The 25,743-nt window shown below is 41.3% G+C and overlaps 3 protein-coding genes across 3 annotated transcripts; all 3 read left to right on the top strand.

Annotated features, from left to right (window-relative positions):
* Positions 1 to 583: 583 nt before the first annotated feature.
* Positions 584 to 4,679, top strand: LOC127764623 (probable receptor-like protein kinase At1g80640). Its single transcript, XM_052289523.1, has 10 exons — positions 584 to 1,407; positions 2,074 to 2,250; positions 2,370 to 2,614; positions 2,708 to 2,840; positions 2,938 to 3,001; positions 3,099 to 3,195; positions 3,279 to 3,381; positions 3,524 to 3,642; positions 3,806 to 3,895; positions 3,976 to 4,679. The coding sequence occupies exons 1-10, from the start codon at positions 1,077 to 1,079 to the stop codon at positions 4,138 to 4,140; spliced, it is 1,524 nt and encodes a 507-aa protein (XP_052145483.1). The 5' UTR covers positions 584 to 1,076; the 3' UTR covers positions 4,141 to 4,679.
* Positions 4,680 to 7,140: 2,461 nt separating this feature from the next.
* Positions 7,141 to 9,824, top strand: LOC127761496 (proteasome subunit beta type-3-like). The gene is made up of 7 exons (XM_052285796.1): positions 7,141 to 7,243; positions 7,346 to 7,527; positions 7,631 to 7,738; positions 8,306 to 8,395; positions 9,011 to 9,095; positions 9,202 to 9,296; positions 9,422 to 9,824. The coding sequence occupies exons 1-7, from the start codon at positions 7,238 to 7,240 to the stop codon at positions 9,468 to 9,470; spliced, it is 615 nt and encodes a 204-aa protein (XP_052141756.1). The 5' UTR covers positions 7,141 to 7,237; the 3' UTR covers positions 9,471 to 9,824.
* A 3,317-nt stretch (positions 9,825 to 13,141) lies between these two features.
* LOC127764447 (zinc finger protein 1-like) lies at positions 13,142 to 14,043 on the top strand. The gene has a single exon (XM_052289330.1). It carries the CDS (start codon positions 13,159 to 13,161, stop codon positions 13,735 to 13,737), a length of 579 nt encoding a protein of 192 aa, XP_052145290.1. The 5' UTR covers positions 13,142 to 13,158; the 3' UTR covers positions 13,738 to 14,043.
* Positions 14,044 to 25,743: the final 11,700 nt, after the last annotated feature.

Genomic DNA, 25,743 nt, shown 5'->3' with positions numbered 1-25,743 from the left:
ACTTAGCCTTAGTATATCAAACTAGTGTTCAAATCCATATGAGTCTTACAGAACCTAAACTAACAGCTCCTCCATCATTTACTCTTCAGCTTATCAACCGTAATTATCAAAATTTAAATTTAAAAACTTAATTTTATAGGAGTAGTTGAATTTGATTTTTTTCATCGTCATTTATTTTCTAGCATTGGGTTATATAAAAGTTTACCCACAAATTGTTTAAGAGTTTTAGCTTATAATCAGACCTGATAAGATATCGTCTACATTTTAAGGAAGACATTACAACAAAGTCGCGCGGAACAATTCTAAATCGAACTAAATACTGTGAAAATCATGCGAATTTAACGGAGGCTTGAACTCAAAATACACACGACCAAAATATGTCAAAAAATTTAAACTTTGTACGCATGAAATTCGCCTAGTTGGCCAGAGAGCATTGTGCACTGAAGATGAGGAGGTGGGCCGGAATGGAAGGAGGGAATCACGGAGAGGGCACGAAAACTGAAGTTGGTGTGGCTCTGCCCTGCCCTGCACTGCACATGTACTATCACCCCCATTCAACACCAACTCTCTCTCTCTCTCTCTCAAATGAGCTGATTTCAGTGCTCACCATCCCAACAAGAAACAATGCACTGCCTTTTGGCAACTGCCACATGACTGTTTTTCTCCCTTTTTTTTCTTCTTATTTTCTTCAGAGATCAACCCTGGTAGTACTAGCAGCAGTAGTACAAAAACTACACCAATCCATACAGTCCGTGCACCAAAAGCCTTTTGCCTTTTTCTTCCTCCCTCTCCTCCTCCTCCATTTCCCAAGATCAAGAAAGAAACAGGCTGCTTGTGCAGACAAATCGTTGGTTTGGGTTGAGTGCACACGAGGATCAAGAGGGGAGGAGAGGAAGAGGACAACCTGCTGGTCACAATATCTGCATTAGTTTTTTTATCTTTGGATTCCCTGGGTTTTCATGGTATCTTGTCAGAGAGGCACAGAGGCCTTTGTGTTCTTGCTGTTCCCTTTGTCTTCTCCACTTCTCCTCCTCTTCAGCCAGCGAGGTGAGTGAGTGAGAGAGAGGGTCAATGCGATGCCACCGCCGCCATTGACGCCTCTCTCCTCCTCCTCCTCCTCCTCCTCCCGCTTCTTCTTCTTGCTGGTGCTGGTGCTGTTGCTGAGCTGCTCGTTGCCGGCCAATGGGAGGACTCACCGGTCGCCGGCGGCGGCGGCCTCGCCTTCTCCTGGACCGGGGCCTTCACCGGCGCCGGCGACACCGCGGGTTGTTCCCCCTGCTCCGGCTCCGGCTACCGGAGGTGGAGGTGGAGGTGGAGGCATCTTCTCCTCGAATGGCAGCCTCGCCGTGACTCCCGCCGCCGCCGCCGCCGCCGCCGCCGCCGCGGTGGCGCCTTCTCCTCCCTTGGGTAGGTTGGCGGCTGTTACAGTTGGATCAAAGATTGCGTTTTCTTTTTTTTATGTCTATGTGTTTTGGTGTCCTGTCGCATTGCTGAATTTTGTGTTCTCTGGCTAATTTTTTTAAAAAAATTTAGGGAGAAATTTTATCAATGTTTCCTTCACCCATTTCTGAGAAATTCCCGTGCTGATTTGGTGGGAAACCCGTGTTGTTTCTTTTGGAGATATGGGGTAAAAAGTGCGCCCTTGGGATCCTTTGGTTTCTTCCAAGTTTGAACAAAGCGCATAACTTTAAGTGCCGTCTCGTGAACTTGGGTACGAATTGGAATTGAATATATGTGCTCGTTCTTTTTAGTATGGTGAACTTTGCCCAATCTTGGGAAAGAAACAAAAAAGTGCATTCTTTCGAAAGGAAAAAAGAGAAACAAAATATGCTCCAATATATTTGCCTCAAAATTTGGTTGTAGGAAAGAGAAGTTGCTTTTTCTTTCTTTTTTTTTTCAATCTTGGGGGTTCTCCAAATTTTGTACATAAAAAGTTTTACCTAAAAAATTCAAAGGCATTTCTTTTGCAAATGAGCAGCTGGCCTAGTAGCTGTTCATCTTCTCGAATTGGTTCACTCAAACACTTAGAGTGCTCTAATCCACCACCCTTTGGTTTGCTTCTATGCTTCACAGGTGCAGTGGCAGCAATGGAGCAGAGGCAACACCATCATTTCCACAAGGAGCTTATCATTGCCATTGGCCTTGCATCCGTCGCCGGCATGGCGATCGTCGCCACCGTATTGTATGCCTGCATCCTGTGCCGGCATTCTCGCCGAGCCCATGACTCCAAGAACATCCGAAGCAGCTCAGGTTTTGAATTGGGCCCTTTTCTTTGCCCTGCCCAAACTGGTTCATGTATCCTTGTTGGCTTGTCTTGTTTGTCCATGAAAATCTCATAGCTACTGAACTTACTACTTTGCATTGTTCAGATACCGCAAGGGTTGCGTTGGTGCCGATGCTGAACAAGTTCAACTCAATGAAGACTAACAAGAAAGGACTTGTCGCGATGATGGAGTATAATACACTTGAGACGGCGACCGGGAAGTTCAGTGAGAGCAATTTGCTTGGAGCTGGTGGGTTTGGGTGTGTGTACAAGGCCAATTTTGAAGGAGGACTTGTTGCTGCCGTCAAGAGATTTGGCCACAGGGGACAGGACTGTGAGAAGGAATTTGAGGTTGGTGATTGTTTATGTCCATGGCCTGAAATTTGTTCTTGATGAGACTTGTCTTGTTGCTAAGATTGTTTTTGGTTACCTCTGAATTGGCAGAATGAGCTAGATTTACTTGGCAGTATTCGGCATCTGAATATAGTGTCCCTTTTGGGCTTCTGTATTCATGAAGAGAACCGTTTCATTGTTTATGAGCTGATGGAGAATGGATCACTGGAAGCACAACTTCATGGTACCTTCTAATTTGCTTTGTTCTTCATTTGTTTCCTCAGAATTGTGAGTATGATCAAGGAGAAGTATCCATTTTTAATCTATTTGTTTGTTTCTAGGACCATCACATGGGTCGGCTCTAAGCTGGCACATTCGGATGAAGATTGCTCTTGACACAGCAAGGTTACCATCCATTTTTATTCACTTTGCATGATTAAATATATTTTTATACCGTTATCATTGATTCCTATCATATGCGTCTGTCAACTAAATTAACCAGGGGATTAGAATATCTTCATGAACACTGCAATCCACCAGTTATCCATAGGGATCTGAAGTCATCTAACATACTTTTAGATTCAGATTTCAATGCTAAGGTATGCCTGCTTATCTTAGTTCTTGTCAATTAGAATATTACTGTCAATCGTAACACATATCACTGATCATCTTTGGTTTGCAGATTTCAGATTTCGGCCTTGCAGTGACCAGTGGGAATCACAGCAAAGGAAGTTTGAAGCTTTCTGGGACATTGGGCTATGTAGCTCCGGAGTACTTGTTAGATGGTATGCCCTCTCTTTTCTCATGTCCCACCTGTAATCGTCTATGTAGACTAACTCTCATGTCCCACCTGTAATCGTCTATGTAGACTAACTTTTTTCTCACATTAACATCTAATTTAATTATCTGCAACCGCATGAAATTCAGGGAAGTTGACTGAGAAGAGTGATGTATATGCGTTTGGAGTAGTACTTCTTGAACTTCTGTTGGGAAGGCGGCCTGTTGAGAAGACAGCACAATCTCAGTGCCAGTCAATTGTTACATGGGTACCCAACATTCTGATACTTGACATGTTGAATTTAGTTCAATTAAAAAACAGTCATTCTCTCGATATGCATAGAATATTTTTAAGCTTCATCTCCTGAATCCAGGTGGTTAAGTTAAATTTTCCTAATCCATTGGCATCTGACATATGGAAATCAAATGCAGGCCATGCCTCAGCTAACTGACCGATCAAAGCTCCCTAACATAATTGACCCCATGATCAAGAACACAATGGATCTGAAGCACTTGTACCAAGTAAACTCCCTCTTAATTTCTATCTTTATCCTCACAAATCTTTTCAACTAATTCAATTGGTGTGATTCGCTACTTCGCAGGTTGCTGCGGTGGCTGTGCTCTGTGTGCAGCCAGAACCAAGTTACAGGCCACTAATCACAGATGTACTCCACTCTCTGATTCCCCTAGTCCCCATGGAGCTTGGAGGGACACTGAGGATTTCCCCGGAATCACCTTGCGCAACTCGAAAGCAGTCTCCCTGTTGAGAAAGAAAAGGAAATGCGTGATCGGAATGCGGTTATTCAGTGAGTTCATATCACCCAAGTGGTTCGGATAACTTATGGTGTTGAGTGCAGGTTATTGTTTCTTGCTTGAATTGCCTTCATTGGTGCTTGCCTGAGGTTGAGTGTGCTCACCTAGTGACCTTCAACTTGTTGATTCATTTCATAGATTTTCGGGGTTTGCGTAGGCTGTATAAAGAAGCAAGTAAACAGTGTTCCCCCCTTCCCCCCCATTGGATCTGATTACTGCTGTAAATATTAAAGATTTTCATACTGTAACTCAATAGCATTGAAGAAATCTTTGGCCATGCTCAATGTGCCACATTGTGTCTTACACTCACATATATGGTGTCTACTGATTCGCATACTTATTTTCCCTTTAAAATCAAGTTTTATGCGTGATGAAGAACAACATTCGAGTTAGCATTTGAAGAATCCTAGAAACAAAAGTGGCAATTGAAGAATGAAATCAGATGTCAGTTTGTATGGTTCTAAAATTACTTCATCCATCTTTTTCCTCTGTAGACTCTGGTGACCTTGAGCTCTCTGGTTCAAGTAAATTTCCTCACCTTCTTAACCTTGTCCACTTCTAGTTCAAGCTAGTGATGGGCTATGAGTCTTGTACAGAATGTTTTAAGTAGTAGATTGTACAAAGAATAATGATTTGGTAGGTGTAGTGAGTAGTGTGACCTCCACTTACTGTACTTTGTGAATAGAGACATCTACTATTCTGCTGTCTTATTCACAATGGCAATGTACTTTTCAACATGACCAAACTAAAGGTTAGCTGGTACAGTAGTATAATCTAGCAGGCCCACTCGTCAGTGAAACATATTGCATTGAGGTAATAGCTGGTACAGGAGTATATGTCTCAGTTCTCAAATATCAAATGGAATCACAATCACTGGTAGATTAACTAACCCTTTTCAAATCCAAGTCTAACTAACCCTTTTCAAAATCCAAGGATCTATACATGGCTAGGAAAAACAAAGTGAACTAATGAGCATGTGCATATTAGGTAGGAAATTAATCAAGACAATATCATAATATCATATGGTTGCATTGTCATTGGATGCAAGAAAAAGAGCCATGTAATATTGTAGCAACTTCAGTGTAATGACCCATGGGGACATGTCTGCGCATAATTAGATAGTATTTGATGAGGTTAGTTGGAGACCACACATCCATACCTGCTTTAGCAAGTAGGGATTAATGTGACACTGCTGGTTATGTCTTCTTGGACCGAATGTATAATTATTGGCATCAATGGTGCTGGGGGGCAGAGCACCACGGTTTCTTGTCTTTGTCTGGAATGTCTCATTCTACCTGAAAGGCAAGTGAGTTGTTCATGCAAAAAGTCCAAGAGATTATGCTTAAATTTAATTGACTGTTAGCTTAGTCATCCCCCTTTCCCACTTAACCTCCATGCATGTATAGTGTGTTATGCTTAATTTATGTTCAAGTCTTTTATTTAGATTATATTTCTAAGAAAGGCAAATGAAGATTGTTAGAGGAATTTTCTGCCAAATTTCAAAAGGACACACTTTTTTGGCCTTTTCATGGAATTGTGGAGCTTGGGTCATCACAAAAATATATAAAACAATTCTAGAGGAGGATATTCTCCTACATTCATCGGCAAGCGAAGAGAGCTTCAAAATTAGTGTGATAAAGTCTAATGTAGATGTGTTTTTTAGTAGTACATTCATTTCTCCAATCTCTCTGTTCATGTTCTTGCTTATCAAGCTTGAGAACATTATCAGTTTACCATCCAAGAATTGTTAAGTCTTGAAATACACTTTAAAAATTTAGAGTAGCTTTGGATTATACTCCCTCCATCTAAAACATAGCTACTTATACTATTCACATTTTATCACAAAATATACCTATTTCTATAGTATCAAGGGTGGTCTATATATAGTCATAAAATATTCAAAATACTCCATATCTCCACAACCTCAGTGACTTCCAAACGACTATTTACTTTTATCTTTTCTTTAATTTCGTTGAAAAACAAAAAAAAACTATATTTTGAGATAAAATGGATTGGTCAATTCCAAAGATAAAATAATCTAGTACTACCTATGTCTCAAAATAAAATAAGTTTTTTTTTTCTAGAATTAGAACTAAAACTTATTACTCCTATATTTTAGGAGTATAAAATAGTTGGTACAATCATACAAGCTTCTTGACTGGAAGAGGTACTCAATGCATCTGATTCATTTAATTTCTTCACGTGCATATGCTGGATTATCTCAAGTTAATCTCACGTCGTACTAGTAATCTAGTACTAAGTATAATGCGCCTCAAATCGTCCTTGCATCTGAGGATTGCAAGCTTCAGTTGCGTACTAGTACTAGTAGCAAATATGTTGGACCATTTGAAATGCAAATAATTTTAAATTGCAGTAGAGTAAAAGCAAAGCAATTAACTTGGCATGTCCAGTTGAGTTAGCACAGAAAAGCTCAAATACAGAGAAGAATAATACATATGAATTCCAGCATCATACTACCATCCGTTTTATTTATTCTGTTGTGAGTTGTTTTACAACAATTTATATCTTATGTATATACATAAAATTTTTGAATAAAATAAATGGTTAAACGTGTTCTAAAAGTCAATGGGGTTATCTATTAAAAAACAGAGTGAGTATGATATTTCCCACAAAGTCCATATGGATGTTTCTCCAATACCACTCCATCCAATGGCAAACCAAATTTCAGGGGATTTGAGCATAATTGCGTAATCTCTCTTATCTTTTTATTTTTCTTTAAAAATGGCCTGCAAAAAATGTAAACCCTTATTATGGGCAGGGCCCACGAGATAATCTTATGTTTATACGGGCCTCACAAAACTGGGCCTCTTAGCGGCGTCAGGCCTATCAGTAATGGGCTGGATTTTGGGCCCATGTACGTATCCGTATCTGGTACAGTTCACTTCTCTATACATCACACTCGCCGCTTGTTTTTTTTTTCTTTAATTATTTTTTTTCTCTCGCTCGCCGGAGACCAACCGGAATCGCCGCGCGCCGCCGCCGCCGCCTCCTCGCCGTCCGCCGCAGCCGTCGAGCCCATCGGCGCCGGCCATGTCGGTGAGTGCCCCCCGCGATCCCCCTCCCCCTTCTCCGCTCCCACAAAACCCTAGCGTCTGATCCGCGGCGATGGCGGGGGATTTGGGGTTCGTGTCGCTGCAGATCTTCGAGTACAACGGGAGCGCCGTGGTGGCTATGGTGGGGAAGAACTGCTTCGCGATCGCCAGCGACCGGCGCCTCGGGGTGCAGCTGCAGACGGTCGCCACCGACTTCCAGAGGGTGTTCAAGATCCACGACAAGCTCTACATCGGCCTCTCCGGCCTCGCCACCGACGCCCAGACGCTGTGGGTGTCCCGGAACTCTCGGATTTTGCTCTAGAACCGGCGTATTGAGTTGCTTGTTAGTTAGGGTTTTGGGAGGGTTTTGATGTGCGCCGTGTGTTTGCAGGTACCAGCGGCTGGTGTTCAGGCACAAACTGTACCAGCTGAGGGAGGAGAGGGACATGAAGCCCCAGGCATTCGCTAGCCTCGTCTCCGCGCTCCTCTACGAGAAGAGGTTAGAATGCTCACTAGCCCTGTTTGATGATATGATGATGATCGCGTTCTAAGTAACTGGTTCATGTGTAAGATGAGTAGGAAGTAATATTTGCTTTACTGAATTGTGAAATTCCTGTGCAAAGTCGTTCTTACATGCCTTGTATTAGTTGTATTATGTTAATTCTTATATCAACTTGATGAAAATTGAGAATCATTGCTGCTATTCGAGTGGGGCTAGTGATTGATATGATTTCCTCTGATCTGTAGGGCAAGATATTAGCTATTTAGCTTTGATTCTCACTGTGCTGAAGCCATTGTGTAAAATTCTTGTTTTTGGTTATTGCACATCCTTAACAGCCATCGTGTAAAATTCTTGGTTTTGGCTTAACACATCCTTTACATCATATGTGATTCACAAATCCTATCTTTGAATCATTCATCATTCAAATAATCAAATGTACAAGGAAGTTTTGTAAACCTATGGTATTTCTGTTATTGTAAACTCACAGATCTCGTCTTATTTTGTATTTTCTCTCTCCATTGACTTAACTATGCAAACAGCTTATAGAATATTTCCATGGTATAGGTTTGGGCCATACTTCTGCCAACCAGTTATTGCTGGATTAGGAGATAATGATGAGCCATTTATATGTACCATGGATTGCATTGGTGCCAAGTATGTATCACTTATATTCTCTCGTCTCATTTTAGTCGTTTACTAAATTTATTGTCCAAAATTCAACTGATCTGAAGTTCTCAACGGTACCATAAACAATGTATTATTGGTATAATGATAATAAATATCATACAACCCATACCCCTTGGGAGTGTGTGTAGGAGTAAATAATCTCATATTTAATACTTCTAGTTTAGTCTTAATTTTTCAAGTTGAATCTCAGGTTAAGTTTGATTATGCTTGTCATTTCCATTCATTTGCTCATATACGTAGCCATTTAGGTGATTTAAGAGAGTTTGTCTTGATTGTAGGGTTTAATAGCAGCCCTACAAAAAGTCACACCGTTAACTTAGTATAGCTGTATTCTTCCCAACTTCCTATCTTCCTCTTCACGACAAATCTCAAGCCTCTTAGTAACACACTGTTAATTTAGATATAGCTGTATCCCATTCTCAAACTTTATCCTACCTTCGTCTTCACTGTAAGTCTCTAGCCTCTTAAAAACACAGTAGCATTTGATGATACCTATCTTTTCACTTTGTACCATATGCTGATTTACTGCCTTGTTTTATATTTTTAAGGTTCATACTAATCAAAGGTGATTCTTGTAAGCAGGGAACTAGCGAAAGATTTTGTGGTTTCTGGCACTGCTTCAGAATCACTATATGGTGCTTGTGAGTCCATGTATAAGCCAAGCATGGTTAGTTTACATGAAAACTATCTGCAGAATGGTATTTTACTTATAGTTTGGTCTCCTTGAGCACTGTAAACATGACATTTTTCTGTCACAATTTTCTTTGGTGAAGGAACCGGAAGAACTATTCGAGACGATCTCACAAGCGCTGCAGGCTTCTGTTGATCGAGATTGCCTGAGTGGCTGGGGTGGTTATGTTCTCCTTGTGTAAGTTCCATATATGATCATTTTTCACTCACACTAAACATGGGAGTTTAGATGAAAACTCTAATGCTGTCGTTGTCCTTACTGAATCTGTGAAATTTGTTTTCCTGGCTTGTTGGTTAATGCAGGACTCCCACAGAGGTTCAGGAGAGAGTGATCAAGGGAAGGATGGACTGAGTGCTCGCCCATAGACCTAGATCGCGTAGGGGATGGTTCGTTCGTTCGATCGATCGATTATCCTGTACAACTGCCTACAGAACTAGGAAAACATGTGTGGTCTATTTACTTCTCAAGAAACATCACAGCATGAATGGTATCACCGTTGATTCCTTATCTTCATACCCCTCAGGGTTCTTCTGCTTTCCTTCACATAGCATGGAATTATTAAACATGCTCTTGCAGCACAACCGTGCAAGAAACTGCAAGAAGCTTTGGCCTGCTTGGCTCAGGTGACAAATCCATTCCAGTGTGGACAGGCTTCAAATTCTGCTGCTGCCGCCACTGCCTTTTCTTTTCTGAATGATGGTTCAATTCGCTTTTGTTTGACAATAGTATCAGTCATACCTGCTCTGAAATGATGGTTTCCTACTGAATTTCTTAACCTGGCCGTTGGAATGTTTTGAGACACTTGTTCAGTTGAGGATAGGGATCAGTGATATCCTATTGCCCAAGTCGGCATCACTTGCCTCATCTCTGCAACAAGTCGCCCGCACGAGCGGCTCTCTCGGTTGCATCAGCCCAGCCGACCATCCGTGAGCCGTTTCCCCTCGCCGGAAGCAAACTCTGTTTCCCTGATGATTGTTGTGCGGTTCTCTTTGTTTCCTAATATTTGTCCGTAGTTTACCACGCGTACAAACTAATCCAACAAAATAAAATATAAATTGCAAAATATAATAAAAAGAAAGATATGTGAACCTCATTTTTTTTTTTACTGAAAGCGCATCCGCTTGTGTGTGGTTGTAGGATATGGACCTTAGATCTGTTGATCTTCACTAAAATTTTGCAAAACTATAGGTCTAATCCTCGCTAAATTTTTATTGAAAGCACACTCGATTATGCGTGGTACATAGGATTTGAACCGTTTATAGATCCATTAACTTCACTGAAATTTTATTAGGCCATTCACAGTGCAAGCACCCCATATGAGTTACCACAGGATGACACATAGGATGAAGACACTCTCTTCACAGTGCAAGCACCACTTGTGGGGCCCACAAATATCTTCACCGACACCAAATCCCCAACTGGTCCTCCTCCTTCCTCGTCACCCAACGGCGCTGGCTCTCCCCTCCTCCGCCGCCCGTTCCCTCGCCGCCTCCGCCCAAGCCCCCGCCGCCTCTGCCCCCATCGTCAGCGAGCACTACGGCGGTGGTGGTGGTCGCCGTCGCTGCTGCCGCCCGCGGCGGCGCGCGCCATCCCTGCCGCGCCCGACTCTCCCTCTCCCCGGAGGCGGTGACAAGGAGGCGGAGCAAGGAGGACGGCGGCGGCGGCGCGGGAGGACGACGGCGGCGGCGGCGCGGGAGGACAGCGGCGGCGGCGGCGTCCTCGGGCTGACCTTCGGCAAGCGGCAAGCGGAGGAGCGGCAGAGCCGTTCTTGACCGGCGTGGCCAAGGGCGCTGCCTTCATCCCGTGCGCGGATATGATGCTCGTCGCACGGGTTGGTCAGGATCTGGTGCTCGTCGCGCGGGTTGGTCGGCGGCAGAAGATCTTGAAGGTGGGCTGGTGCGCGCCGCCGCCGCCGACGTGCTGGGGCAGCTGGTCTTGGCCGTGGTGCCCGAAGCCGAACATTTTGCTCTCTCCTCTTCCTCTTCTTCCGGAGCTCGCCTCTCCGGCGGTGGCGGCGGCTCGGCCACCACCGACGTCGACGCGAAGTAGCTCCAACCGACGGCGACGAGAAGGCAGAGAGAGGAGGACGGCAGCGGTGTCGTCGTCGTCGCGCTGAGCTGAGCTTGGGGGGCTGTCCGCATCTCCCTCTCCACCCCGTGCGGGCCGCTCCTGGCCGGCGAGCTTCGGTCGACCAGATTGGGGGCGGCGTGGCCGACGCGGCCGGCGACTCGCCATGGGCGGCGGCCGAGGACCTCCCATAGCGGCGCGGAGTCGCCACCGACGCGGAGTCGTCGTCGCCCGCGTGCTCACCAAGTGGGCCCGCGCCCCGAGTGGGCCTCGCGCCCGAGCGAAGTTCCTCGTTGCTTTGCTAGGAACCGGAGAACCGAGTATAGCTATGGGCCCCACTAACTTTTCTTGCCACGTGAGACGAAGCCACGGTAAGTTCCGCCCCACTGTGAAAGGCCTTAGAAGCACACATGCATATTCTTTGTTGTAGGGCTTGAATCGTAATGGTTGAAATCATGCACACTGCACCTCCGGTGCTCTCTTACAAACTACTAAACGATAGGGACTATCTGTATGGCGTTTGACTGAAAAAATGCCCTTACAAATCTTGCAAAATCTAAACCATTGGATTGTTTTAAGATTTGTGCCATTAACCACTAACCCTCCTCTCTCTTTTCGTCATTATCGTCGCCGCGTTCCCCCCCCTTCTCATCTCTAAGTTGGCGGCAACGAGTGCCCCCGCGGCGCCTTCTTTCCTATCTTCGACAGCTCCCCGTTGCTAGAAACGCCACCACCAACCGTCATCTCCTAACTACAAGCTCTGTTTTCCCTCATCGCCAACATCGGCCCCTCTGCCCCTCCTCCATCTTGGCGGCTTTGGAGCCATTGCTATCTCGCCGTCTGCCCGTGTCCATCGCGGACCGTTGGGCCGTGGTCTCCCACAGCCATCTCTCTAAACCCCGCGATCTCCTTCCTCTTCTCCCTTCCCCCACCCCGAAACCTGAGACCCTAAACTCTAACTCGTCAGGACGTCGCCAGTCGTTGGAGCTAGAGGAGAAAGATCTAGGCGGTTAGAGCACGAACCTAGCTAAGATTAGCCTTAATTTTCTGTCAACAGCCATATAGAAATCCTATAAAAATATATAAGAGATTATCTTAGATATCTCTACTAAATACATGAACCAATTTAATTCAAATTTGTATGTTAGCATGTCTATCTGTAGGTGTCTTGCAAGCAACTAAAGCTTAATTGGTTAGGTTCCTTGTGTTGGAACTAGCCTACCCAGGTTCAAATTCTATATTTGACATAGGTACTCGCATTTGCGATTAATTATTCCTTCAATGATAGGCGGCATACCTATTGACAGCGAGACACCCGTGGTGATTTCGTCAAAATCAAAATATATCGGGTTAGTCCGTGGTGACTTCGTCAATCTCAAGATATGTCCCATGGTGATTTTGTCAAAATCAAAATATATCGGGTTAGTCCTTGGTGACTTCGTCAATCTCAAGATATGTCGGGTCAGTCTTTCGGATGTGCTCATAGTGATATGATGTTTGTATGCCCGTGGTGACTTCGTCAATCGGGTCAATATTTCAAATGTGCTCATATGGATATGGTGTACGTGTGCCCGTTTACTAGGGATGAATGTGCGCGCATTATAATAAACGTATGTGTCTGTACTGCGTTTTCGGAAAAAAGAAACATCTAGTTCGGGGCAGATTAAAAGGAGTAATTTGCAGTAACCGCATCTTAAATTCCTCACCGGATAGGACATAATAAATATAGTACATATATTGTGAAACGGATAGTCTTATTTATGACATAATGGCAACATTGACACGGAGTACGTCACTGTCACGTTACGTGAACGTGACCAGCTGACCATGCCCTCCGTCTCGATCATTTGCTTGATCTTCTTGCATAGACTTTGGTACTTTGCCTGCATATATACTACGACCTTGCATTGCACTGCGTCGCAACATCTCAAGTTAAGTTGGTGTGGTGGTGTTCGTCGACGTAGCGCGCGCCATGGAAGGGATGAGCAAGCTCGCCGGAGGAGGAGGCGACGTGACGTTCGTCGGCGGCGGCCGTCGCATGGCGGCCGCGGCCGCTGCGGCGCTCCGGCTCGTCGAGCTGGACCTCATCGGCACGGTGGGCGCCGCCGTGCCGGGGCAGGCGACGGCGCCTCGTCTGCTCGTCGTGTCGCCGGCGCCGGCGAAGGAGGAGGACGAGGAGGAGGAACGCGACGGCGACGACGACGGCGAGCCGCGGCAGCTGTTCGCGTGCCACTACTGCCGGCGCGAGTTCTACAGCTCGCAGGCGCTGGGCGGCCACCAGAACGCGCACAAGCGGGAGCGCACGCTCGCCAGGCGCGGCGGCGAGCAAGCGTCGTCGTCGTCTTTAGCCATCCACCACGGCGCGTTCGTGTCGGCGTCGCCGGGGTGGATGGCGCGCGTGCTTCACGGCGAGGCGCCGCCGGCGATCTCGGTGGCCGGCGACGGCGGCGGCGGCGAGCGGTGGTGGTGGGGCGGTGGAAACGTCGGCTACTACTGGCCGCGCGACGGAGACGATCAAACGCGTCAACTCGACCTGACGCTAAAGCTGTGAAATTGCTGGTGTAAAAAAACACACATATGGACACATATTTTTGCTGCTGGAAATGACCCTAGCTTTTTCTTCTCCTGTATTTTTTTCTTGCTTCTACATTTCTGGTGTCCCGGTTGATCGGGACACGGATCCTCTGCAGTACTACACTTGCAGTAACAGTAGTTGACGGGTGGTCCCAATCCCATATGTCAATGGCAGCTACTGTAGGTGCAGTAATGCAAACAATCCCCACTGTGTTGATCGATGTATATAAATACTAGTAATTTTACAACCTTAATTCCATGTATTACTTAGCATCTCTTTCCATCATTCCATGCACGTATGCTCTACTATGTAAACTGACCCTGACCGTAATAAACATCATATAATTTTCCGAATCTTTCGAGTTGATCTAAAAAAGAATTGATCCAATGATCTTTTTCGATCCGGTTATTGGGCCACTAAGCATGACTATGAGTTAGAAGTGAACAGCTCACAAAAATGAAACACAAAAGGAAAACTATAAAGGAGATGATCCATCGAACTGACTGCATGAGATATCATATCATTTTCTGAATATTTCGAGTTCATCTGAAACTAATCCTCCGGTGATCTTTTGGAAACTTAAATGATAAATCGATCTTCTAGTCGAATAAGATCAATCTACACACACTCTACACAATGTGGAACTAATTAAGCTCTTACTTATAAGTTACAATGTAATTAATTGCTAGCCGCAGAAAAAAAACTAAACTAAGCTGATGATGATCCATGTCAAAATTATATAGCTTATCGTTATCGAAGGAGCACTCGTGCGCATGCTTGGTTACGTGCGTGCAGAGAAAGAGACTGACGCTGTTTAATTTCTCTTATCATTTTTAATTTCTTGCAGTTGAACTTGATGCATGTATACATACAAAAATGACTATGTGCATAATTGGTGTGTTTACCAGAAGTTATACTGCCATTACTAGTAAAAAAAAACATGTCTAACACGCACGTATGCATTTTCATTTTTTAAATGTGCACACACGGGCTAGCGAAGACGAAGTAACCATAGATATATAAACCAAATGGATCGGGATATACTAATTAATGTAACTGTAAACGTATTTAAGAAACTAAATTAAGAGTTGGTCACATGTACCTGATGAGATAGATGAGATAATCAGTGGAAAATAAAACTCTAGTTTTGTACTACTCTTTGTCTGTAGTCTTGGGCTGATGCATGTCACTCTTCTGATCTTGCAAGAAACCTGCAGCTAAGCACCTTTAGCTGATTCAAACTGCAGAGATCTAATGTAGTAATTAATTTGATGACATAAAGTTGTGGCAGAAACCAAGCGACATGCCGGGATCTTGGTGTCATCATGTTAGATCTCTTGTTTGACATTTTTGCTAGCGACCTTAATTATATGGTAATGAGAGTTTACCGATCAGATCAGAGATTAAAATGGAAATTAAAAGGCTACTGGAGTGGTCATCTCAATACATGTATTCACTCCCTCTCCATCGGGTTTGAAAACATGGATCTAGGGCTCCCTTATATAATACATGAATTAATTTTACAGGATTTTGTTTCGTGAAATAGTTCAGTTCCCGTAAGAATAATCCTCTATATATTTGTTTTCTCTGTTCCAAAGGATATCTTCTATAATACTCCCTCCGTTTCATAATGTAATACTTTCTAGCATTGCTTATATTCACATAGATGTTAATGAATCTAGACACATATATGTCTAGATTCATTAACATCTATATAAACATGAACAATGCTAAAAAGACTTACATTATAAAACGGAGGAAATATATTCTAGGTTAAATTTTTGAAACTCTTTTCGCGGATGCAAACTTCTGAAACTCTGAACATTGATATCTCTTTTTAGATTATTAAATCATAAATATTATAATTATTCATCGAGATTTACAAATATATTGTAATGAAAGTTTAACCGTATCTGTTGCATGTCATACTGATGACTGGACCAACATGTTATATATATGGTGTAAATATAGTTTTAAGCATATATTACAACCAAGATAACAATAAGAACTATATGTGCACACATACACTCTCGGGGGGCAATATATGAATTGTCGAGTAAACCTTGTTAACTCGTGTGCATGGGCTTATCATGTTATGCCATCTCGATCGGTCATTCATGTGGTCATCCTGACACCTAACCCCCTTTATCCGGTTATTTTGGTTGCATCGCATCATCACCTGCACCAATTATTTCCATCCCTCTGCTGCTGCCTCTATTGTCATATTGCCAAGCAAAGTGATGATCTAAGCTGATGAGGAGACAAGCGGAACTGTTATTAAGCGAAGTGCACGAGCAGTTTTTAAACTTATGTGGATATATCATCTAGATATCTAAACTCTCAAAATATATTTTTTGATCCTCGAACTTGTCCTGAGTGTCATATGGGTCTAAACGGGATCTAACCCGTATCATGCGCTGATGTGGCACCACAGTGACCCCTATGCGTAGTGACACCCACATGTCAGTCACATAGGAAAAAAAAGAGAGAGAGGAGAGAGGAGAAAAATTGTTTTCTAATTTTGAAAAAAAATAAAATTAAAAAGGAGAGATGAAAACGATGTTTTTATACATAGACGCTGTCATTACATGCCACATCAACACATGAGGTGATTTAGAGCCAATTAGAACTTATATGACACCGAGGATAAGTTCAAATATCTAAAAATATATTTTAAGAATTTATGAACATAAATAATATATCCATACGAGTTTAGAGACCATCGGTGCACTTTACTCTTATTTCTCTCTCTTCCTATTGTACTAGATTCCTCTAAGATAAAGATACTCCAAATAAAGTTGCTTCCATTATCAGTGGACTTCCTATTGATGTTTCGACATATTTATAGGTTTGAATCTTGCAGAATTTTTGATCAATTGATATGAACCATTTTAAATTAATTACCCAAAAAAGAAACAAACATGTTGAAAATTGTAAATCTAGATAAAAAAATGTAAAATCTAATTTTGATGTACTGTAACTAAGTGTAAGTGCCATGCAACTGAGGGTGAGTTCTATGTAACTGAGTGCAACCATAAGTGAATATAAAAAACGCAAATCTTGATGTAGAATCCTACGGGGAAAAAATAGAAGCCCAAAAATCCGTCGCAAGTAAAATAGCAAATCCGTTATCTTATCTTTCTGGTAGGGGAAAAAGGGAAGCCCAGAAAGCCCACGAACAATTTAGGCCCAGACATAGGCCTGTTCCATATTTGGGCCCAAAGCCGCATTGCAATTTGGAGGGAAGCGGAAGACGAGATGGATATGAGCAACAGAGCAAACCGCACTACACTCCCATCTTTTTTTCCGGCAAAGCAACCGCTCTGCTTTCCTCTCCTCCCGGGGCCCCCACAGGCCCCAACCCCCGCCCACGCTTCAGCCGCCGGCCGCCGCGCCGGAGAAAGCAAAGCGGTCGCCTCGCCGCCGCGTGGGAGAAAGTGGTGGTGGTAAAATTTTTATTTACGGCGACAAATTGGCGTGAAAAGGATGGAGAAAAGGTACGGTGGTGGTTGACTGCTGCTGCGGTTATAAATCGGCCGGCGGGGAGAATGAGAATCCTTCGGCTTTGGTGAAAGCTACTCCTACTACTACTTGTGGGTTTATTTAGAGCAAATCTAATAGTACAAGTCCACTACCAACTCCAATTTATATATGGTCAATTCATACAATAGTTGTTTACTATACTATTAATATATGGTCCCATCTGTCATATACACAGTGTATCTTAGAGTCCGTGCTACAGCTCAAATCTGTAGCCCGCTACTCTTCTCTCTCATCATTTATCTCATTAACATATGTTTATAGCTGGCTAATAGCCTGCTATTGTACCTGCTCTTACTCCATCCGGATTGTAAATTACTACTGCTACTAGAGTGATAAAATTAGTGGATTGTGTTTGGCTTGTGCTCTTTTTATGGCCTCGTTGTGGACAAACTCTGGGTAAAATTTGAGCTTCAACTGCCCTTTTCTCCTCCTCTTTTTATGCAGCCACTACCCACTAGTTTGAGCTAGTTTTAGCATCCATATGGCGCTTTGTTTTGAGCAGTCTTGCACCGTTCCATCGCACCTTTACTAGCTTACGATGCTGATGAAGGATTGGCCTTTTTTGCCGCTTCATCCAAGAGATCACGAAGTTACAAGTAAGAAGTTGGAATCAGGTTGACGTGAGGGATGAGTGAATCTTCTTCTTTATCGTCCTCTTCCTTCTCAATCCCTCTATGTGACCAGGAGCTTGCCGACGATCTTCTGTGTGTGGAGTTGATATTCAGTGGACCGTTGTGATCCCCTATTGATTTAGCAACAATCGGACACGTTTAGAGGTAGTTGGCTTGGTGTTATATCTTCTCCGTGGTTGCATGCGGAGATGTTAACGAGTGGTGGTGGGGTGTGTTTATTTTCTGTTTTTCCCTGGTTACAACCTCTAAGGTTATAATTTTGTATTTTTCTTCTACTGTATCAATATGAAACTTCACACTATTTTGTGTGAGTCATTTCAAAAAAAAAAGAATTATGCGAATTGGTGCATTATTTATTGTTTACTATTTTCTTTTACACTATTTAATTAGATTCCAGAGCATCTTAAAAAAACCAGTTGCACTAAGAGAAACGATCACACTATCGTATTCATCTAGAAGAAAAAACAGAAATTTCATCTTTTTTTTATGATCTAATAGAACGACAATTACATATGTACAAATTGTTGGAAAAGCGAAAGGGTCAACATCTTAGAATTCGGGTGTAAGAACCACATGAATCCCAAGCATTAGTCGATTTAGTTATGTGTTTTATCCTGGCCCTGGCTCTAGAGAAATGTGCCAGTCTGAAGATTGTCAAAATATGTTGTAAAGGACTTTCTTAAATTTTGTTGTTATTTGTAAGTTTTTTTTTATCTCTTGAAACCTTCATATATTCTGGTCATGACCGAAAACCGATCCAAGTTAACCGAAACCGAACGAGGACATATCCAGTGAAAACCATCGAATAAATGAAAACTCGTGAAAACTAGACCACAAAGATTGTAAATTTATAAATAAATTAGTAGAGTTAGGTGTAGACATAAAATACATTCTTACCAAATCTTAAGTTTGAACCCAACTTTATTATAGAGTAATAAAAAAAGACAAATTTCAGGTGGTGAATAGTAATAGAACCCTACTCACCTGTCTTTTGTGTTTCTCTCGAATAAAGTTGAGTTTGTCTTAAGATTTGGTATGAATGTTTTTCATACCTATATCCATCTTTAATAATTGTTTCATGAATTTAAAAAAATTTTAGATATGTTTTTCACGGATTTTCACTTATTTAATGGTTTTCACTGGATATTTCCCCAAACCGAATAGCTTAAATATTGGGAGGTACGCTATATTTAAGAAAAAGGAAAAAAAGATACGTAAAACGAGATGGGCTATTAACACATAATTAATTAAATATTAATTATTATAAAATTAACAAAATAATATAATTTTTAAAAATAACTTTGTATATTTTTTTTGAAAAAGACATAATTTATCAATTCGAAAAGCACGCGAGTGATTGGATTTTCAGCTCGACCATGTCGTTCTGTCGTGATGGCCGAATTTTCTCAAAGACCGAAGCTGGAACGATTTTTTTGGTTTGGCCAGATCGAATGCTACGACCACCAATCTACCATAGAGATGAAAACGACTACTCCAACCTCCGAGAATTTGTAGTAGTCGAAGCACTTTTCGTGTCAAAATATAAGGGTTTTTAGGTGGATGCTATATATATTTTAGGGTGAAGAAATAAATAATATATTAAAAAATAGTGCTCCCTCCGTCCCTTTTTAAATACAGACATGGTATTTCGCGTTCAACTTTGATCGTCCGTCTTATTTAAAAAAATTTAAAAACATAAGTCACGAGTAAAATACTACTCATGTTTTATGATCTCATAATAAAAAAATATAAATTATAAAAAAATTAAATAAGACGAACGATTAAAGTTAGGCGCAGAAACTATAATTTCACTTAAAATAACACGAAAGGAGTACTGCTAGTACGAGAGAGTGATCCGACGTGGCGTGGAGATTCGTGCACTGTCTCTTGGGATCTGTGGGGCCAAGTCCATGGCCATGATTGTCACCGTGGGAAATTGTAGTCGTCGCAGCATGCAACTTCCCCTTCTTCTTCTCCCTTGTGTGGAGACTCGAGACAAGCTTGTTGAACGTTCAACAAGAAGCCTCAAGCAATGATTGCTTCCAGGAAACTAGCAAACCGCCAACTTTACTCTCACCGCAAGCTACTCTTCATCCAGCCCCATCGGATGGCCTCCAAAAGAAAAAAACCAAATTTTAAATTTTTAAGCTTAATTTTAATATTGATTTTGACATATTTTCAACGTAGTTTCTTTTTTAACATTGGCTTTTAAGTAAAAAAACATATTTATAAAAGTTTTACCCACAAATTCATTTTTATTTACTAATAAGCTATGTTTTGGCTTATTAGGAAATAAACCAAACGATGGGGACCATCGTCTCCACTCCTCCCATGTTATGTTCACTTACTCCCTCATTCTCAAATTCATCATCATGTAATAGAATCCAAAAATTTTCAAATTAATCATTATATAACTGTATAATACAATTAATACCACATGGGAGAACGCTTACATGCTAGGGTGTAATTGACGTGATGGTTTAATCGATGCATGCATTGTGGGAGAATGTGTGCATGGTGTTTTGATTAATGCAATTTAAATTATCTTTGGCGTTGGTGGGTAAATATATAAGATGATCATTTTTGGATGGAGGGATTAGTACTACTAGCATAAATCTACGAGCTCATTTTAAATGCAGGATTAATAAAAATACAGAAATAAAAGAACAATATTACGTAGGAATATAATGTCATATTCAGTGGAATTCTAAGGATTTTCAAAATTACCATTTGATTAGCACATGAAAAACATAGAAATTCTAGATACATGAGGAGAAAAACATATGAGAGACATCATACTCATTTTCCTCTAGAATTGCTCTAAAATGACCCATTAATTTCACGTAGGAAACAATCATTCGTTTCAAAGGATACCATTGTATTATTTTCGTAGGAAAATATTCTAGTGTTCCTATGATTTTTTTAATTTGTTTGAAAGAGACCTAAATCTTGTTTAAAACGTGTGGTTTGCGAGTGATTTTGAATGCTTTCACGTGGTTTCACAGAAATTTCTGTCTGGAACGTACACGGCACACGTAGTCACGCACGATTGATTATTCAAGCAGTCAAGCACACGGGGTAAAATGCATACAATTCCATTGTTGGTCACAGGCAGGTCACTGCAACGATGAAGACAAAGCGAAACTGATGAGATCGATGAATGTTGTTTGTGATCTCCTTGACCCTTACCGGCGAATGTCTCCATCCTTTAATTTATTTGCTGGTTAGTGTTGTGTACGTTCAAATTGGACTTTTTTTTTTTGAAACCTAGTTTAAATTGGACTTGACATCGTGGAAAATTCGCTGGTAAGAGGAAAAAAAAAACCGTCATTCTTGAATTGTTTGCAGATGTAATCTGTAGATCCATACCACGTCATGGGAATACATTTCATCGCAAAGAGCCATATGGGCGCCACCGTACCATACCTCGTCATTATGATTCAGGATTTGCGTTACTGTCAGTAACTTTCGCAACAATTTGACCAAGTTCAAATAAAATCTTTAAAAGTTAAATCTTTCGGTAAAATTTGTTCAAAGTTCACCTGTTCCTGTTGATTGGTTATCACGATTTGTCGATGATATCAACGGATAGCAATAACCCCTTATACAGTTCTCGTGATGTACCAATGTGGCCCTTCTAGAATTGGGTGCACATGCCCTGCCCAACCTCGCCTATGGAAGGTGATGCCTTGGCATGGAGCCATGCGCAGGGGTGGTAATGGGTCAGAACTCATGGGTCCTTTCATAACTTACCTTAGCCCTTAAATATATTTTTTAAAAAAACTAAATTTTAGTCTAATCCTTTTTAGCCCAACCCTCACATTTTGTAAAACAAAAAGAAAGATCCATTACTACCTCTAGCCGTGCCTCATCGGGATGACAGCGGCATTGGTTGGTGGTGGTGACAACACAACCATTTGAGTGTTGTTGCGCATGCATCAACGATGGTCTCGACCACACGTCGTAGCGCAACATGGAGCAAAATCATTAACAACCCATGACATGACATTCATATAGGAAGAAAATTACTCCCTTTCGGTTTTCAAGTATAACGTTGTTAACTTTTGGCCATACGTTTTGATCGTTCGCCTTACTCAAAACCTTTATGTAAATATAAAAAATATAAGTCATATTTAAAGAATCTTTAATTATAAAAAGTCACACTAAAATAAATGATAATTACGTGTTTTTAATAAAATGAATAGTAAAATGTATGTCAAAACTCAATACGCAAAGTCATGGTAAAAATCAGAGGAAGTAATTAATAGTGAATAACAAAAACCTTAAGATCTACCCTGAAGGATTAAAAAAAGGCCGGTTATTAATAAGTCTAACGTTGGCATCTATCCCTCGGACCAATTATATGCAGCATGAGCTAGCCATCACCAATCCCTTGCCTCTTCATCAGTCAACATATATAGTACAATAGATAGTGTGCAGTGCAGGTTCCAATTATACATTCCACTAGGTGAAATTGATCCATCTGAGTGGGGCACACAAGCCAAGCTAGCTAGCTTTCTATAGCTCACAAATCACAAATCACATGTAGCTAGTAATATATATCTCGGCCAACATGTGAGCGCCAGGTACATTTTGGTCTGGCTCCTTGGTAACGATCGATACATCATCATGCATGATTGGTGATGGGCAATATATCACACGCACAGGCGCACAAAGGGAGTTAGGGAGAAGCAATAGAAAAAGACACTTTGGGGTAGTAAGGGTTTAGGGTTAGAGCGTTATAGAGCATGAGAAATGTATGTATTTCAACCACTGTTGTTGTATAGGCGGAAACATATTAGTAATCTTTATGTGTAAGTTTTTCTCTCTTTTTTTTACAGTTTGTTGGTACCATCACAAAAATCATGAAGTTAGAAAATACCATTGTACATGTCATTGACATATCTGTCTTGGTCCCGCCTGCCATTCTCACGTATGAATGGTATGATGGTAGTATTTTTACAACTCGTGTAACGTTACGATGGAATTGTCCAAATTATCCCTTCACTTTTATGGTCTTGAATTTTGGAAATGACTCTAAACGGTCTTAAACTATAAACATATCTTACAAAACTTGAAGTATCCCTCGGATGAAATATGTTATGCTTCATATATGAATGCCATTGGCTTTTGCTACCGTATCAAGCATGGCATATTGACGTTATGACCTTGTACTGTTGTACTACCTATAAGACCATTCTTACAACTAACACAATATGTTTACTCCTTTGGTTACATGGCTTGTAATATAAAACAACCACATTGTGACATTGATGCATCATTTGTTTTTCTTTTAAAAAATATACACTACTAGCATTTTTATGGCCCCATTCATTTCTAATTAAGATGTAGGTTATACCTCGATTTATGTTAGCAAGTTTTTTAAAGGCTAAATGGTGCGTTTCGTGAAAAAAAAATACTATATAGAAGCTGGACTAAAATATTAAACAAATCTATTTTTCAAGTTTACAAGAATTAAAAAAATCAATTGATCATATACTAGTAACTTCCTCGTCTTAGGTGCTCCTTAATCAATCTTAATCATAGGCCCCCTTTGAGATTAAGATTACGTGGAAAAAGATGAAAACGGCATTACCAATGAACAGGGTTTTCCTAAAACTTTCATCGCAGCAGCAGCTAGCAGCTGAAATGAAACAGAGCATAGCTGGAGACGTGTGTGCGCATAGCAAAAAAGAGAAAAAAAAATGGCGAAATGTGGCAGCCAAAGCGCACCCAATAGTTAGCGGAAACGTTGGGGGTGGTGGGGCCCACATGTCAGAGCACACGCGGTATTCGAGTGCGGAATCTTCTCACGGAATCTTTACCCACCCACGTACAAGCCCCCCAAACCCATTGTCGCGTACCGCTACGGGCCCCCACACTCTAGCTTCGTTTTTTTTGTGGGCCCACCCACACACGCGCACTTGCTGACTTGCTTGCAGTTTAACATGGGATAGTGCAGCAGCAGTAGTGTACTGTAGTAGTACTGCGCCCAAGTACAAAACCGGAATTCAATTTCGTATCAGGCAATTAATAGCAAAGATTAGTTTCAGCGTTTGAGCAAGTTTAATAGTAATAGCCTCTACAAAATCTTCGAGCTTATTCCCTTCTTACCATTCTCTGGTAAGGCAATGAACAATATACAATTGCCAACATAATTCTACCAACATTTGGTGATTCTATAAGTTTCTACTCTCAAAATTTGATAAAGTATCGAACCAAACACTGGCCTCCTCACCCTATCTTACAAAAATTTGGTAATACCTCTTTTCTTTTAATAATATATCACCACTGACTTTTTAACAAATATAGCTGTGTTCGGCAGCCCGTGGCTGCGGCTGCAATGCAGCGCTGCCACTGCATCATAGCGATCTGAACAACGTATGTACCGTTGCAGCGGCTGCAGCCGCAGCCGCAACAATGGCCACCGAACAGGCCCTATATTGATAATTCATATTATTAACATTTTTGCAAATATAAAAATATTTGAGTACTTTTAATGTTTTTAATACTAACCTGTGGTTTTGCGCATGAACGATGATGGCTACGTTGGGCATGTTCGATACCCTTTTCCTGTGTTTGCACAGTTGCAGCCATTGCAATGGCTATGTTCTTGTACAGGGGTAATTTGAGCCGATTAGACTTATTACGTACTCCCTTCGTACTCATAAAGGAAGTTGTTTAGGGCAGCGATACGGTCTCCAAAACACAATTTTGACTTTGTTTCTATAAAAATATTTATTGAAAAGTGATACATGTATTCTTTTATAAAAGTATTTTTCAAGATAAATCTATTCATATAATTTTTACATTTTCAAACTTAACAACTTGGGAGTTATTCATGATTTATATTCCCAAGATTTGACTTAAACATTATCCTAAACGACTTCCTTTACGAGTACGGAGGGAGTACAATGTTACTATTACAGGTATACTTTCTTCTTTCTTTGCTACAAACCGTTGTAATTTAGCCTTGTGAATTAAGGCTGAATGGCTGATAAAACTTTTTCTTACGATAGTAGGAGTACTCTTGTGTTGTTATGTGAGAAAGGATTTTTAGTGCTACTAGTCATTAACCTGTGCATCTCTGTGTATGAATAATATTGCTTGCTACGTTACGTACTCGAGGTATACTTTATCACTACAAACCGTTGTAATTTAATTAGCCATGTAAACTAAGGATGATAAAAATATTTCTTACAGTTCATATATAAATTCTTTTTGAAAGTGCATGTAGCTTAGTGCTTACAGTGACCTGAGTAGCAGCACACTAGCACCCCAAAGTCCTGAGTTCAAATCTCCACAGGAGCGAATTTCATATTGGTTGGATATAGAGACCAAGTAAAAAAAAAACCTTCTCAAATTACGAAAGAAAAAAAAAAGCAATACGGTCATAGTCTCATAGATAAGGAAAAAAAAAAGCAATACGGTCATAGTCTCATAGATAGATACAGTAGACTACAGTAGTAGAGTACGTGAGTGCATGACCATGCACGAGCCTCTCTGTTCTGAACTTCTGATCCCTGGCTCATATTAACTCCTGGCTGGCTGACTGGGTCAGTAGCTCATAAAAATCACTGTAAATTTTAAAGCTAATCAGAGAGGCTTAAACCGAGCACTGCTCTGTTCCAGATATTATAATAGTAACATTACTACTATGTGCAGCAGAGAGATCAGAGAAGCAGCTTTGACAGTAGTGAAACTGCTTTTTCTCTTGTCGAGTATACAGTATTTATTGGTCAAAAAATATTGTACTGCATCTCTCTCTCTCTATGAAAAATGGAGTAATTTCTTGACTGAACTTTGC

Source organism: Oryza glaberrima, chromosome 2 (genome assembly GCF_000147395.1).
Source record: "Oryza glaberrima chromosome 2, OglaRS2, whole genome shotgun sequence".
NCBI classification, from domain to species: domain Eukaryota; kingdom Viridiplantae; phylum Streptophyta; class Magnoliopsida; order Poales; family Poaceae; genus Oryza; species Oryza glaberrima.
This window is presented reverse-complemented; position numbering and strand designations above follow the sequence as displayed.